This window comes from Ranitomeya imitator, chromosome 2 (genome assembly GCF_032444005.1).
Source record: "Ranitomeya imitator isolate aRanImi1 chromosome 2, aRanImi1.pri, whole genome shotgun sequence".
Taxonomy (NCBI): Eukaryota; Metazoa; Chordata; class Amphibia; order Anura; family Dendrobatidae; genus Ranitomeya; species Ranitomeya imitator.
The window spans coordinates 229,285,741-229,299,520 of NC_091283.1; the positions used below are offsets into that span (position 1 = coordinate 229,285,741).

The window sequence follows — 13,780 nt, forward strand, 5'->3', positions numbered from 1 at the left end:
TGTCTGCTATTGGTAGCATGGAGCTGGGCAGTTGCAGGGACTAGTCACTGGTGAGAGGGAGCAGTAAAGGGATGGTATATATATATACCTTATATATATATATGAGGGTAAGAGGCTGCACTTCTTGTCTGTGCATTGCATGCTGCTGTCTGCTGATTCCCCTCTTCCCATTTATGGAGTCTGGTGACCTGTATGTGACCTCATCTCTGCTGCAGTACAGTCTGATGATGCTGGGTGATAACCAGGTTACTCTCACTATCTATATGTGATATATGAGAAAAGGCTCCATCTCTGCGCAGCATGCTTATCATGTATATTTTGAGTACATGTTAGATCCTGGGTCTCCAGGTTATTTTCCTTGCTGCACATATAATATGTACATGACTTCCATATCCGTGCTTTATTTCTGGAGATAAGGCAGCCTTTAGTCCTATTATGTTGCATGCTGTCCTGCCTGATATATCCACCCCTTTTTCTGTATATACTTATGGCTGCAGGCAGCTTATCACAAGCCTGAAGCCTGAGTGGATTACCTGGAGCCTTACTATATATATTTTATCAGGTGTCAATAATTATTCGGGGAGTAATTCAGCACATGGTGGGGTGGTGAGTGGGCACTAATAACTCAGCACATGGCGGGGGCAGTGAGTGGGCACTAATAACTCAGCACATGGCGGGCAGTGAGTGGGCACTAATAACTCAGCACATGGCGGGCAGTGAGTGGGCACTAATAACTCAGCACATGGCGGGCAGTGAGTGGGCACTAATAACTCAGCACATGGCGGGCAGTGAGTGGGCACTCCTAGTGTGATGCTGCACCTTGCTCTGGAGAACACATCATGGGCCCAGTTTTCAGCCCTGTCTCTCGTCTATTGTATGTAGGTAGTGTGACTGACTGGGGACACAGACCTTGCCATTTTCTGCACATACACTTATGGCTGCAGGCAGCTTATACTAGATCTACATATTATATTTTCTTATGATGTATGTGCAGCTGGTGGTTAGAGAGCCTGTCTGTAACTGCTGTAGAGGAGCAGGCGGCTTCTTTATTGTTACAGCATATAACAGCATTGCCCATCATCGAATGTATCTGACCTTATGATGGGACATTTTCCAGGATCAACCTGTAATATACCTTGGTTGTAAACTTACATGGTGTTTTCATCTTCACTTATCCCACATCTTGTGCAGTTAGGGGGGGGGAGAGGGGTCCTTGAAGTTGGTTATAAATTGGTCTGGGGGATCCATTGGGATATGGATTCCTCTTTTTGGAATTTAATTTGGTTCTTGATCTGGTGAATGGTAGAGGGGATTTTCAGCAAGGGTTTGTTGAATCCTCAGGAAGTTCAAGTGAACATTGGAACCCTGTGGTTATGGTGCTCCCGAGCTAGTGGGGTAACGGCTGGGAGTAATTGTTGGTACATTTTATGTTCACTTTTTGTTTGGTAATCACCAGATCTTATGAGCTTCAAGGACTCCTCCCAGCATGTTAATGTTCTTTATGCTTTGATGTTTTATTGTATGCTGTTTTTAATTCTTATATTGTCCCCTTCATATATTTGCAGGAATGGTGTATATCCACTGAGTGCTAAATTTTATATTACCTAAGATGGTGGATAGCACAGACTAAGTGGATTACCTGGAGCCGGGCAGTTGGGGGGTTCCTTGAAGTTCGTTACAAATTGGTCTGGGGGATCCATTGGGATATGGATTCTTCCTTTTGGTATTAAATATGGTTCTGATCTGGTGAAATGTGGAGGGGAGTTTCGGCAAAGGTTTGTCGGATCCTCAGGAAGTTCAAGTGAACATTGGAACCCTGTGGTTATGGTGCTCCCGAGCCAGTGGGGTAACGGCTGGGAGTAATTTTTGGTACATTTTATGTTCACTTTATGCTTGGTAATCTCCAGATCTTATGAGCTTCAAGGACTCCTCCCAGCTAGCTAAGGTTATTTATGCTTTGTTGGGTTATTGTATGTTTGTATTAATAAAGGTGTGTATTTAAAAAAAAAAAAAAAAAAAGCACTTATTTGTTTCTTTTTTAGTGGGTCCTTGAAGCTAATTATAATTTGGTCAGTAGGGGTAACCATCTCAGGTATGGACCCTCTGTTTGGGGGGGGGGGTGTTCATCATAGTATCACCCCTTGTGTGGAGGAGTAAACATCTCGGGTGTGGCCCCTGGATGGAGGGGTGTACATCATAGTATGACCCCGTGGAATGGAGATGTAACCATCTTTGGTATGGCCCCCTGGTGTGGAGGAGTGACCATCATGGTATGGCCCCCTGGTCTCCAGAAGCATTTATATCTTACAAGACCCTGTTAGGGTAAAGTCCCTGTGGTCATGGCAATCATATTCTACATGCATACAAATTGGGTTATATGCCTGGGGTGTTGGACGAGGTCCTGAATAGTACCTGGACAGGTCATATGTCTGGGGTGTTGGACTATGTTCTGAATAGCACCTGGACAGGTTATATGCCTGGGGTATTGGACTGACGTCCTGAATAGCACCTGGACAGGTCATATGCCTGGGATGTTGGACTGATGTCCTGAATAGCACCTGGACAGGTTATATGCCTGGGGTGTTGGACTGACGTCCTGAATAGCACCTGGACAGGTCATATGCCTGGTGTGTTGGACGAGGTCCTGAATAGTACCTGTGACTTGAGAATGCTGAGGCACTGATTTTGACTGTTTATATTGACCAACTCCTATTTCTTTCAAGGTTGTTGTCTGGAGAATGCAGTAATCTGGAGCATCAAACTGAAGAGCAATGTACCTAATATGGATGCCCTGGAGTCAGTGGGAGTGACTAAGAGAAAAGTAATAAAATGCATCCCGATGCCCTTTAGCCAGTGGGAGCGGCTAGGGGTGAAGACATCAAGTGCATTGACACGAAGGGCAATGTGCCTATTCCCAATGCCTTTGTCCCAGTTGGAGAAGGTTAATGGTATATGTTATCAAGTGCCTGTAAAGCAATTAACAATGGCGTGGCAAGGTTATTAATAATGTCTTTGTAGACTTTTCTGCAATAGGCTTATTTCATTTACCATGTCCAAATATTGCAGAAATTATTTAAATTATTTAATGATCGGTTATAATGTCGATTTTATATTGTGTATGGCTTTTAATTACTCCTTGTTTATAGTATCTTTCTCTTTATATACACTCATCACTTTTTGGGTAGTATTAGTAAGTGGGTTTAAGAATTGGTTACTGCACAGCCCAGCTACTGTATGTAATGGTGGTTTCTTGAACTGAAATCTGTGAATTAGTGAGTTATTAGAGCTGGCTACAATACATGCAGTATAATAGTTTTTGAGGCATCACAGATGTCATTATACAGGTAGTCAGACTGTGGCTACCCCTTTGTTATGGTTTAGTTTCTGCATTCCCTATTATAGGATCCACATTGCAGGGTGTTTAGCGGCTGTTATTTTGCTGTAGTTACCATATTATCGATCATAATTTGGTAGTGTTGCATTAATAAAATTAATCTGTTGCAGTCCTGGAATTTTGTTCCTTATATGCACAGTCTTTCCATAGCATGCAGATCTGGTTGATGACTTTATTAGGCATGGGTGATGGGGGTCGAGTCCATTCAAGGTGTCAAATGGCCTCGCTGGTGGCGGTTTAGGAGTCAGGTGGAAGTTGCAGACAAGTTAAGGTGGACTCATTTTAACTAATAGAGGATGTAAAACCTCATGGTGGTGAGCAGGCTCGGCTTTGGTGGCCAGCCTCAAGGACGTTGTAATGGTAACATCAATCAGGGGCGGGCACAGTGGTTAAGCACAGGGTGAGGATAATAGGGTCATTGGTGCCCTGAAAGTTTACTGGCTCTGCTTGAATGGCAAGCCAGTGCGTGCCGCCCCTTTATGGCTGTCTGTCCTGGTGCTGTATGTCAGACAGCTGGGGATATCGCAGTACTTGTGAATCCCAATGTACTAGCACTCCACCTGACTCCTACTGTGATTATTTAATCCTGTGATTTGAATAAAAGCTGTGACCATTTTGACAACCAAAATAATGTGTTTTGTGTATTTATTTTAGTACCTAGGTTTACAGTAGTTATGGTGGTTTTAAGAAGGAGTGGGGTCCATCCCATATCCAAAAGTCAAGAAACCACCGGAGACTAGACTGAGGTGGACATGACTTGGGGATGGGTGGACTGAGAACTCCTGCAGCCTTTGTTTGTATTGCAGTGTAGATTTTAAACAAGAGTGATGTTGCTTTAAGAGGAAGGAGTTTAGATGTTTGTGCCTGGTGTATTACTGTGAGGAGGGTGGGGCTTATATAGGGGAGGCAACTCTGGCTCTCCCTCTTTCTCTCACACGATGGACAGGAGGAAACATTACCCGCCCTCCCGCCCTGTTTATAATCTCTGTCCTTACACTTTTTAATTATTGCTTGTATAATGATAAATGCTTTATTGTATTTTTGAATTTGTCATTGTATATCTTGTACCAGGTTCAATTGTATATTGGCTATAAAGAGTTATTATTTGTGGCAACCTTCTAAGCCCAAGGGAAGGGCAATCCTTCAGCCGTGGTTCCCTGGAGGTTTCCTCCACAGGGTTTTTCCTCTCCTGAGCGCTGTAGGATGACTCTTTGTGAGTCGGGGGTTTGCCAAGTTTAATCCCATTAATGCTTTTGCAGGGACTCCTAATTTTTAAGTTTGCAAAAATGAATTATAAAAAAAAAAAAAAAAAAAGTGTCAAATGAGACTTGGAATTTATAACCCGTCACGGCTTTGCGGTTTAGGAGTCAGGTGGAAGTTGCAGACAAGTTAAGGTGGACTCATTTTAACTAATAGAGGATGTAAAACCTCATGGTGGTGAGCAGGCTCGGCTTTGGTGGCCAGCCTCAAGGACGTTGTAATGGTAACATCAATCAGGGGCGGGCACAGTGGTTAAGCACAGGGTGAGGATAATAGGGTCATTGGTGCCCTGAAAGTTTACTGGCTCTGCTTGAATGGCAAGCCAGTGCGTGCCGCCCCTTTATGGCTGTCTGTCCTGGTGCTGTATGTCAGACAGCTGGGGATATCGCAGTACTTGTGAATCCCAATGTACTAGCACTCCACCTGACTCCTACTGTGATTATTTAATCCTGTGATTTGAATAAAAGCTGTGGCCATTTTGACAACCAAAATAATGTGTTTTGTGTATTTATTTTAGTACCTAGGTTTACAGTAGTTATGGTGGTTTTAAGAAGGAGTGGGGTCCATCCCATATCCAAAAGTCAAGAGTTTGGGTGTGTTAGTCTGGTCTGAGAGTCAGACCTAGCAGGAGGCTTATGAGGAGCTCTTTCCGTGTGGAGCAACACGGGCCAGGCAGAGCCTAAAAAGCCTGACACCCCAGCGTACACGGTGGTGTAATACGTACATGGCGACAGATTGTGGACTAATTTTATTTTCCCGGCTGCATACTGAAGGACTTTTTTGCTTATGTTTCGGTTTGTGAGTATGCTATGAAATAAACAAGACTTATTTTGAACTTTATATGGGTCACTGCCTACTCACTGCACAGCAAGGACATCGCTACATCACATTTGGTTGGAGAATGCGGAGCAGTGTGAATTAAGGCATACCCCAACACCATTTGCATGTCTGTTATTAAGCCTGCTACATTACAATTCAGGCCTACAGACAAAATGGAGCAGATCCTGAGGCAGCTGGTCCTCACACAGCAACAACAGCAACAAACTAAGGCTACGTTCACATTAGCGTCGACGCACAACGACGCATGCGTCATGCGCCCCTATCTTTATCATTGGGGACGCATGCGTTGCGTTGTCATGCATTTTTGTAAAAACGCACGACGCATGCGTCGTTTCACCGCACCTGGGTGGCGTCGGAGACGCTACATGTTGCATTTTTGTAGCGTCTATAAAACGCATGCGTCGCACTTGCGTCGCTCGTGCGTCGTCATTGCGTTAAATCTCCCATTGAAACCAATTGACAACGCACGAGACGCAAGTGCGTGCGTCGTGCGTGCGTTGTGCGACGCATCCGTCGTTAAAGAAAATTAAACAAAAAAGTGTCTAGACAGTGAAAACCAGTGATAAAAACATCCCCCATATATAAAGAAAATGTTTGGATTGTTTGTCACTTTTGCTGCAGCATCTACAGGCAACACACCAGACCAGACTTCTTCATCTGCTGTCCAGAGATGTAAGTATAGAATGATTCTGTGCATTTTCTACATGTTTTATTTTTAAATTGTTTTTGCAAGTTGTGTATTATATTCTGCACTGTGGTTGTTTAAAGACATTGTTGTATTTTTAGTCTGGTTGTGATGTATGGCGTTGTATAGGATGGCGTTTCATTGTCTGCGGCCTTGATTATTGTTCTTTCCAGGATAGATTTTTCTTTTCCATTTATTGGTTTGGTGGTGTTTTTTGTATTCAGTTGTGATGTATTTTTCTTGCGTTATATGAATTTAATGGTCTCCTGCCCTGTCGGTTTTATTGTAAAGTATGGTAGTATAGAATGATTCTGCGCCCTTTTATTAAATGTAATAATTTTTATTGCAAGTTGTGTATTATGTTCTGCACTGTGGTTGTGTAAAGACATTGTTGTATGTTTCTGGTTGTGATGTATGGCGTTGTATGGCCTTTTATTGTCTCCGGCCCTGTCGGTTTTATTGTAAAGTATGGTGGTGTATCCAGGATTGCCGTTTCTGTCCTTAATTTTTGGGGGTTGTTAATTTTTTTCTTTCAAAAATCTATTGTGTTTTTTGGTTTGCTCCGTGCATACTGTTGTTCCAAATTTTTTTTTGCTTTTTTAAATAAAAATGTTTGCTTTTTTAATCATTTTGGTATTTAAGGTCTTTATATTGAGTTTTTTTTTTGTTAATTTTTTTTTAATTGTCACGTATGGCGGTATGGTTTTGCTTTTATTTTTACTTTTTGCAATCAATGTAGTAAACATTTTTTTAAACAAAACTGTCTTTTTGGATTACGACATAGGGTCTGTTGTGGATTTGTTTTGTTATCTTTAGGCTTTTGTTTACTCTGGCATTGTGTTGTCTCTGCCATTGTTTTTTGTTTCAATGTGGCAGTGTTGTTTGCTCAGCGTTAGTTCAGTTGGCATTAGTGCAATGTTCTTTGTGGTTGAAATGTAAATGTTTTTTTTTTTTGTATATTTTACGATGTTCCGCTGTATTGTGCATAGGATAAATTTTATTTTGTTTTTTATTTCAGAATTGCATTCGTAATGGCCAGCGAGTCAAGCCCCACCCCACCGCTGAGGAGTCCGGTGAGTACATGATCTACTGTTGCTTACTATTCGGTGTCATTTGTAGATGGGTCACTCAACTTTTTTTAAACTATTTTTACAGACTTCTTCAAGTGAGGAGGAGAGCCAGGAGGAACATAGCCCTCAGGAGCAGAGACCACGGGACCAAGCTGTGGTGGCAGGACGGCGAGTAAGTTTTTATGTCAAACCTATTCCTTTTTTTTTTCTTTACCTTTTTTTTGGGAGGGTATGGGGGGTGGTGGGAGGGTGGGTGGTGGAGGTGGTAGGTGGTGGTGGAGGAGGTAGGGAGAACAATTTTTATCTTGCAAACATTAATATTTTCCAATTATTCTAGGTTTCACAACGGCCCATGATGACCCACTGGACGTAGACCTCGTGGTGGCATCCATACAGGAACGAGGCCCGTTGTGGGACAGCCGTGACCCCCGGCACGCGGACCAGGGCGTGTTGCGCCGTTTGTGGATTGAGGTGGCAAAATCGCTGTGGGATGGCTTCGACAGCGCTTCCCCCGCGGGCAAAGATAAATTTCGTAAGTGTTTCCGAAATGCTGCTCTGACCCATCATGCCAGGATACACAACCGTCTGTGATGTCTTCTATTGGGATTGCACACGGTTGCGTTATCAATTTCAATATTTTCTCTCAAACTAATTTTTTTTTTTTACTTTATACACAGTTAAACAATTGAAGACCAGATGGCGCTCCATGAAGGACCGTTTCAAGAGGGGCCTGAAAAAGGAGGGACAGATCCGTAGTGGTGCTGCAGCTTCAAGGACCTCAATCTACAAATATAATCGTATTTTGCAGTTCCTGCGACCGGTCCTTGAAAGCAGAGAGTAAGTATAGTACCTATGCACACACCTAGTTTTGAAAACATGCATATTCACGTACTATATTCCAGCCACGTAGTTTATTGCCCAGCCATTTATTTTGGCAAGTACGAAGTATAGAAATGAAGAAAAAAATTCAAGCTCACCGAGGCGTGAAAAGTAAAAACTACTTTCATTCACTTCAATCAGAAGCAGAGGATGAAACCTCAGCACAATACAATAAAAACACTATCTACGCGTTTCAGGTGACAGGGAACACTTAATCAGACATCATGATTAAGGGTGCCCTATCACCTGAAACGCGTAGATAGTGTTTTTATTGTATTGTGCTGATGTTTCATCCGCTGCTTCTGATTGAAGTGAATAAAGTATTTAGTTTTTACTTTTCACGCCTCGTAGAGCTGGAATTTTTTCTTCATTTCTGGTCTTCTCACGCTTGACACAGCGTCTCCGTGCTCCGAGCCTTCTGGGATTACTACTATGGTGAGCTGGACTTCCTCTTTTTTTTCCTGAAGTACGAAGTATACAGAACACAGAAAGATAGTAGATTGGCCATGCCCGGGCAATATTTCATAGTGGAGTAGTATATTGCCCATCCAGGTGTATCCCAGATTTTTTTAAAAAAAAGGAAAAATATAATAGACACGGCATACCTTCTACTCCAAGGCAGGTTATGTTCCCATGGTTGCTCAGCTCGCAGGACCTGTGATGACGTCTCGGTCACATGACCGTGACGTCATGGCAGTTCCGACGATAAGCGTAATTGTCGGGCATTACAAACGGCAAACATGGGTGACTATTTTGAAATAAATAAATGTATTTTATTTTTAATATTGATGCGGCATATGCAGTGTCAATATTAAAAATTGGTTAACATTAACGGCGGCAATGGATACCGCCGGTAAAGTTAATTAATGACAGGGGAGTATGCGGGCGACTGGCCTTCACTGCGGGGAGTAAGGATCGGGCATTTTAATCAGGCCTGTCACCCGCGCTGATTGGTCGCATCAGCAATGTCAGGCAGCTGGCCGGTTCAATCAGCAAACCGTTACATACATAGTAACATACATAGTTAGTAAGGCCGAAAAAAGACATTTGTCCATCCAGTTCAGCCTATATTCCATCATAATAAATACCCAGATCTACGTCCTTCTACAGAACCTAATAATTGTATGATACAATATTGTTCTGCTCCAGGAAGACATCCAGGCCTCTCTTGAACCCCTCGACTGAGTTCGCCATCACCACCTCCTCAGGCAAGCAATTCCAGATTCTCACTGCCCTAACAGTAAAGAATCCTCTTCTATGTTGGTGGAAAAACCTTCTCTCCTCCAGACGCAAAGAATGCCCCCTTGTGCCCCCTTGTGTGTTACGACTGACTGAACAAACCCTTAACAGTAATAGTGTGTGATGCAATGTTTAGTTTTACACAGGTGGTGACGAATGTGAAATGTTATATTGTGTATACTAATGGTTTCCTTATGTTTTCACAGAACACACAGCAGCACCCGCGAGTCTGTCCGACCCTCTGGAGCGGTCCTTCGTGAATCGCCATCTGAACCGTCGCAGCCATCCCACAGCGAGAGCAGGTCTGCACCACCACAATCTGGCGAACCGGCAGCCGGTTCATCAGATGTTCCCCTGGCCGAGGCCTCTGTCGCTCCTTCCTTCGGGTCTTCCCGACAGCGTCAGCGGGCCTCGGACAGGGTGGTCCTGCCCGAATTTTTACATTTGAGCATGGTCTTCCAGAATTGCTTCAAGTCGCTGGGTGATAGAATGTAAGCCCCCCCGCATAAACTGAAAATAAATAAAGCGGGGGTCTCATGTCCCCATGGACCTTGCTATGAGCTTAGTTTATTAGTTTTCCTCACTTTTTAGCAATGTAAATTTCAGTCAGAATCTATGTGATTCGTGACAGACTGGTTTTTTCCAGTTTTTGAGCGCTATTTTTCCCTGCATTTTCATTGGTGGAGAGCGTTTTGGCGGTTTTTATTTATTTACAAATCTGACTGACAGCTGTCATTACCTCAGTTGCTGGCGCAAGAGCAACGAAGAGGTACCACGCTGCCATGGAAAAGCTAGTCCAGGAAGTTTTAGCTAGGGCAGGGGGCCAGGATGGCTTAGACTGGCTAAAAAGCTGCCTAGCAATGAAGGAAACGCCGGTGGGCACTGAAGTTATCCCTCCTCCTACTGAACCGGAGGCATTCCCCCCACTTTCAAGCCCGGTACCTGCCGCCCAGCCAGCGTCGAGCGCTGTATCGCGCTCCAGGAGGTCAAGGTCTGTCTCAGCGGCAGCGTCGGATTCTCTGGCGCCCAAGCGTAGCCAACGTGACGCCGGAAAGAAACCGCGACGCTGCGCCTCAGCGAAGTCCCGCAGCCCGGCGAGAGATGTCGGCCGTCGCCCCTTAGATGAACCGGCGACGTCATCTCAAGCAGCCAGAAAGGCAGGAGTGGGGCAGGGCCGTAAAAGCGCTGCGGTCCCCTCCTGCTCTCTCTCCAGAGCGGCCATCTTTGCATCGGACCTGCAGGGAAGGTCGGCTCCAGCGGCTGCTGCACAGTCCTCAGAAGATGAAGAGGATCTTCAATCAAGTTCCTTCAGAGAGCCGCGCTCGCCTAATCCCATGGGCTTGAGCGCAGGCATTTCTGGTGAGCGTCGCCGGGAGGTACAGCCTGACAGGGGTGAGAACATTAATCAAATTTTACTTAATAGTGAATTGAGGGATTTTATCAAATCAGTAGTGTGTGAAGCTATGGGGGATGTTGTACCCACTCCCCCTCCCCTTCCCTCATCCGTTCCTAAGATTACTATTGACTCTATGCGTATCGATACGCCTTCTATAGCTTCCATCCCATTAAATCCTTTTAAAGAGGCTCTAACTTGTGAACTGTCTCCACTTGGTTTCCATTTAAGTTCCTCGGTTAAGGAGCTTATTTGGAACAATAATTTTATCGATATATTTTCTCTTATCCCTCGCAGAGATCAGCCCCCGAAGTCTGATAAAAAAGAGGACAGAGCAGATTCTGAGGATAGTAGGCGTAACATTAGATCGTTTAACAACTGGATACAAGCCTTTGCTATATACGCTGCAGTTTTGGGGGAGAAATCCCCTAAGCTTTGCAGTAGCTTGTTTCAGCACGTCGATATTATCTTAGAAGCTTATAGAAATTTCGGCGGCTCTGCTTGACTTCACTATGATGAGGCTTTTAGGCATAAGCTATCTGTTCACCCTGAGGTTAAATAGGGTACGAAAGATATCGGGTTGTGGATTAACCTCATGCTGCCGTCAAGACAAGTCGCGGGTAGGCAAACGGTTAATTCCTTTCCTAAAAGAGGCGTCTGCTTCGCCTTTAACGAATCCTTTTGCAAATGGAGTAATAATTGCCGGTTCAGGCACGAGTGCTCCTTCTGCGGTAATGCCCATCCGATGTCCAAATGCTTTAAGAAGCAGGCAGCCCAGCAATCTGCAAGTAAGGATCCTAACCCAAAAGGCCCGGACGCCAGTGAATTTGGAAAATATGGTTCACTGGCTAAACAGATTCCCAAACAAGGAGAGTAGTCAGCTCTTGTTTGAGGGTTTTTATGATGGCTTTCATGTACCCCAGTTCAAAGGGAAGGGTTGCATTATAGTAAATAATTTATCCTCCATTTCTGCTTTTCCAGAAGTTGCTAGGGAAAAAATCCATAATGAGTTAGTATTAGGTAGGGTGGCTGGCCCTTTTATGTCCCCCCCCTTTTTAAATTTTCGCATCTCACCTCTGGGGGTCGTACCTAAAAATGATTCCGGTTCATTTCGTTTAATTCACCATCTTTCGTATCCGCCAGGCCACTCTTTAAATGATGAAGTTGATAAGGAATGTTGTTCAGTTTCTTACTCTTCCTTTGACGGTGCATTGGATTTGCTAAGGAAATTCGGTTCCTTTGCATTAATGGCGAAATCCGATATTAAATCGGCTTTTAGGATTCTACCAGTTCACCCTATGGGTTTTAACTCATTAGGTTTCCATTTTGATGGCTGTTTTTTTTTCGATAAATGCCTCCCAATGGGCTTTTCATTGTCATGCTTTTACTTCGAGACGTTTTCCGTTTTTTTGCATTGGGTTTTACAATCCAACAGTAAGGAAGCAGGGATACTGCACTACCTGGATGATTTCCTTTTCATAGGTCCTCCTCATTCACTTGTATGTCAGGCTACCCTGGACACATTTTTTCGGATGTGCTCTCACTTTGGCGTTCCTATCGCGATTGATAAAACTGTTGGCCCTTGTAATCGAATTGAATTTTTAGGCATCACAATCGATTCTGTAAAAATGGAAGCTATTCTCCCTGAGGATAAGGTTGCCAAGCTGCGTGCTTCTCTTTCTGAATTTTTGTCTAAGGATAAAATCTCTCTCAAAGATCTTCAAGCGCTTTTAGGCCTGCTGAACTTTGCTCTTCGGGAAATTCCAATGGGCCGAGTCTTTTCTAGGAGTTTGTACGAAGCCACCAAAGGTTTTTCTTCACCTAAATGCCATATTCGAGTTCGCTCTGAGCTCAAGGAGGACGCTAGAATTTGGCTGTCATTTTTGTCCGATTTTAATGGTAAATCGGTTTTACAATCTCCTTTTATCAATGCGGATTCTATTCCTCTGGTTTTCTCCGCAGATATTTCCTTAGGTGTCAGCTTGGTATGTTCATCTCATTGGGTTCGCTTGAATTGGCCTGATGATTCCGATATTATCAGGGTCATGAATAATTCTCTGCTCTTAGAGCTTTTTGCAATTTTTTTCACTTATCTTCATCTGGGGCAAAAACTTGCAAAATTCAAGAATTCTGTTGTTCTCCTCTAACCAAGCAGTCGTTTTTGCCATCAACACCCTTTCTTCAAAGAATCGTCAGGCCGCAAAGATTTTGAGACAACTGGTTTTTCTATGTTTGAAAAACAACGTATGGCTGAAGGCGAAAGTGGGCTATAGCAAATTTAAATCGTTAACTGAGATGTTATTGAATAGTCAGTGGACTAATTTTTCCCAACAGGTTCCGCTAGCAGACAAGGAAGCGACCCATTGTCCTCCATCAGTTTGGGACGTGATCTCAGCCTAGTTCCGCATTTTATTGAAAATTCCCTGTCCAAACGATCGTGGGCTGACTACTCGGCCGCATGGAAAAAATGGTCTGATTTTTGTGTTCTTCACGGGTTTAATGCATTGACTTCCGACCCTTTTGTTGCTCTGCAATTTGCGGAATCTTTACTTAAGAAGAATTTATCTTACTCTGCGTTAGCAAAATGCTTCGCAGGAGTCACCTTTTTCCTGAAGGCCCACGGGGAATCTGCGTTGACTGACCTCTTTCTGGTTAAACAATTCTTGAAGGGCCTAAAACGAGAGAATTTTGTACCAGATTCCAGACGTCCCATTTCCCTGTCGTTGCTAAGAAACATTTGTTCAGTGCTGATTAATGTCTGCTCAAACCCAGAGGAAGCACTGTTGTTTAACGCCATTTTCTTAATTTGTTTTTTTGGAGCTCTTAGAGTCGGCGAGATAGTGTCTTATAAGAAAGCTGAGCCATCCGGGCTCAGGCTGGAGGACGTTAAAATTTTTGATTCCTTCCTTTTAGTGTTTATTAGAAGTTCTAAAACAGATCAAATGGGAAGAGGTAGTGAAACTTGTTTGAAATCTTTTGATGACAAAACTATTTGCCCAGTTTTTAATTTTTCCAAATGG

The 13,780-nt window shown here is 43.6% G+C and overlaps 1 protein-coding gene across 1 annotated transcript; it reads left to right on the forward strand.

Annotated features, from left to right (window-relative positions):
• Positions 1–5,378: 5,378 nt before the first annotated feature.
• Positions 5,379–13,330, forward strand: LOC138666332 (uncharacterized). Its single transcript, XM_069754560.1, has 4 exons — positions 5,379–5,448; positions 7,587–7,781; positions 7,927–8,086; positions 9,574–13,330. Exons 1-4 carry the CDS (start codon positions 5,379–5,381, stop codon positions 9,860–9,862), a joined length of 714 nt encoding a protein of 237 aa, XP_069610661.1. The 3' UTR covers positions 9,863–13,330.
• The last annotated feature ends 450 nt before the right edge of the window (positions 13,331–13,780 follow it).

Bases quoted from the DNA above. Each gene is read 5' to 3' on its own strand.
- LOC138666332 (XM_069754560.1), top strand. From the start codon at position 5,379: ATGGCGACAGATTGTGGACTAATTTTATTTTCCCGGCTGCATACTGAA. The intron at 5,449-7,586 runs GTTTGTGAGTAT...CAATTATTCTAG, and splicing joins ACTTTTTTGCTTATGTTTCG to GTTTCACAACGGCCCATGAT. The intron at 7,782-7,926 runs GTAAGTGTTTCC...CTTTATACACAG, and splicing joins CGCGGGCAAAGATAAATTTC to TTAAACAATTGAAGACCAGA.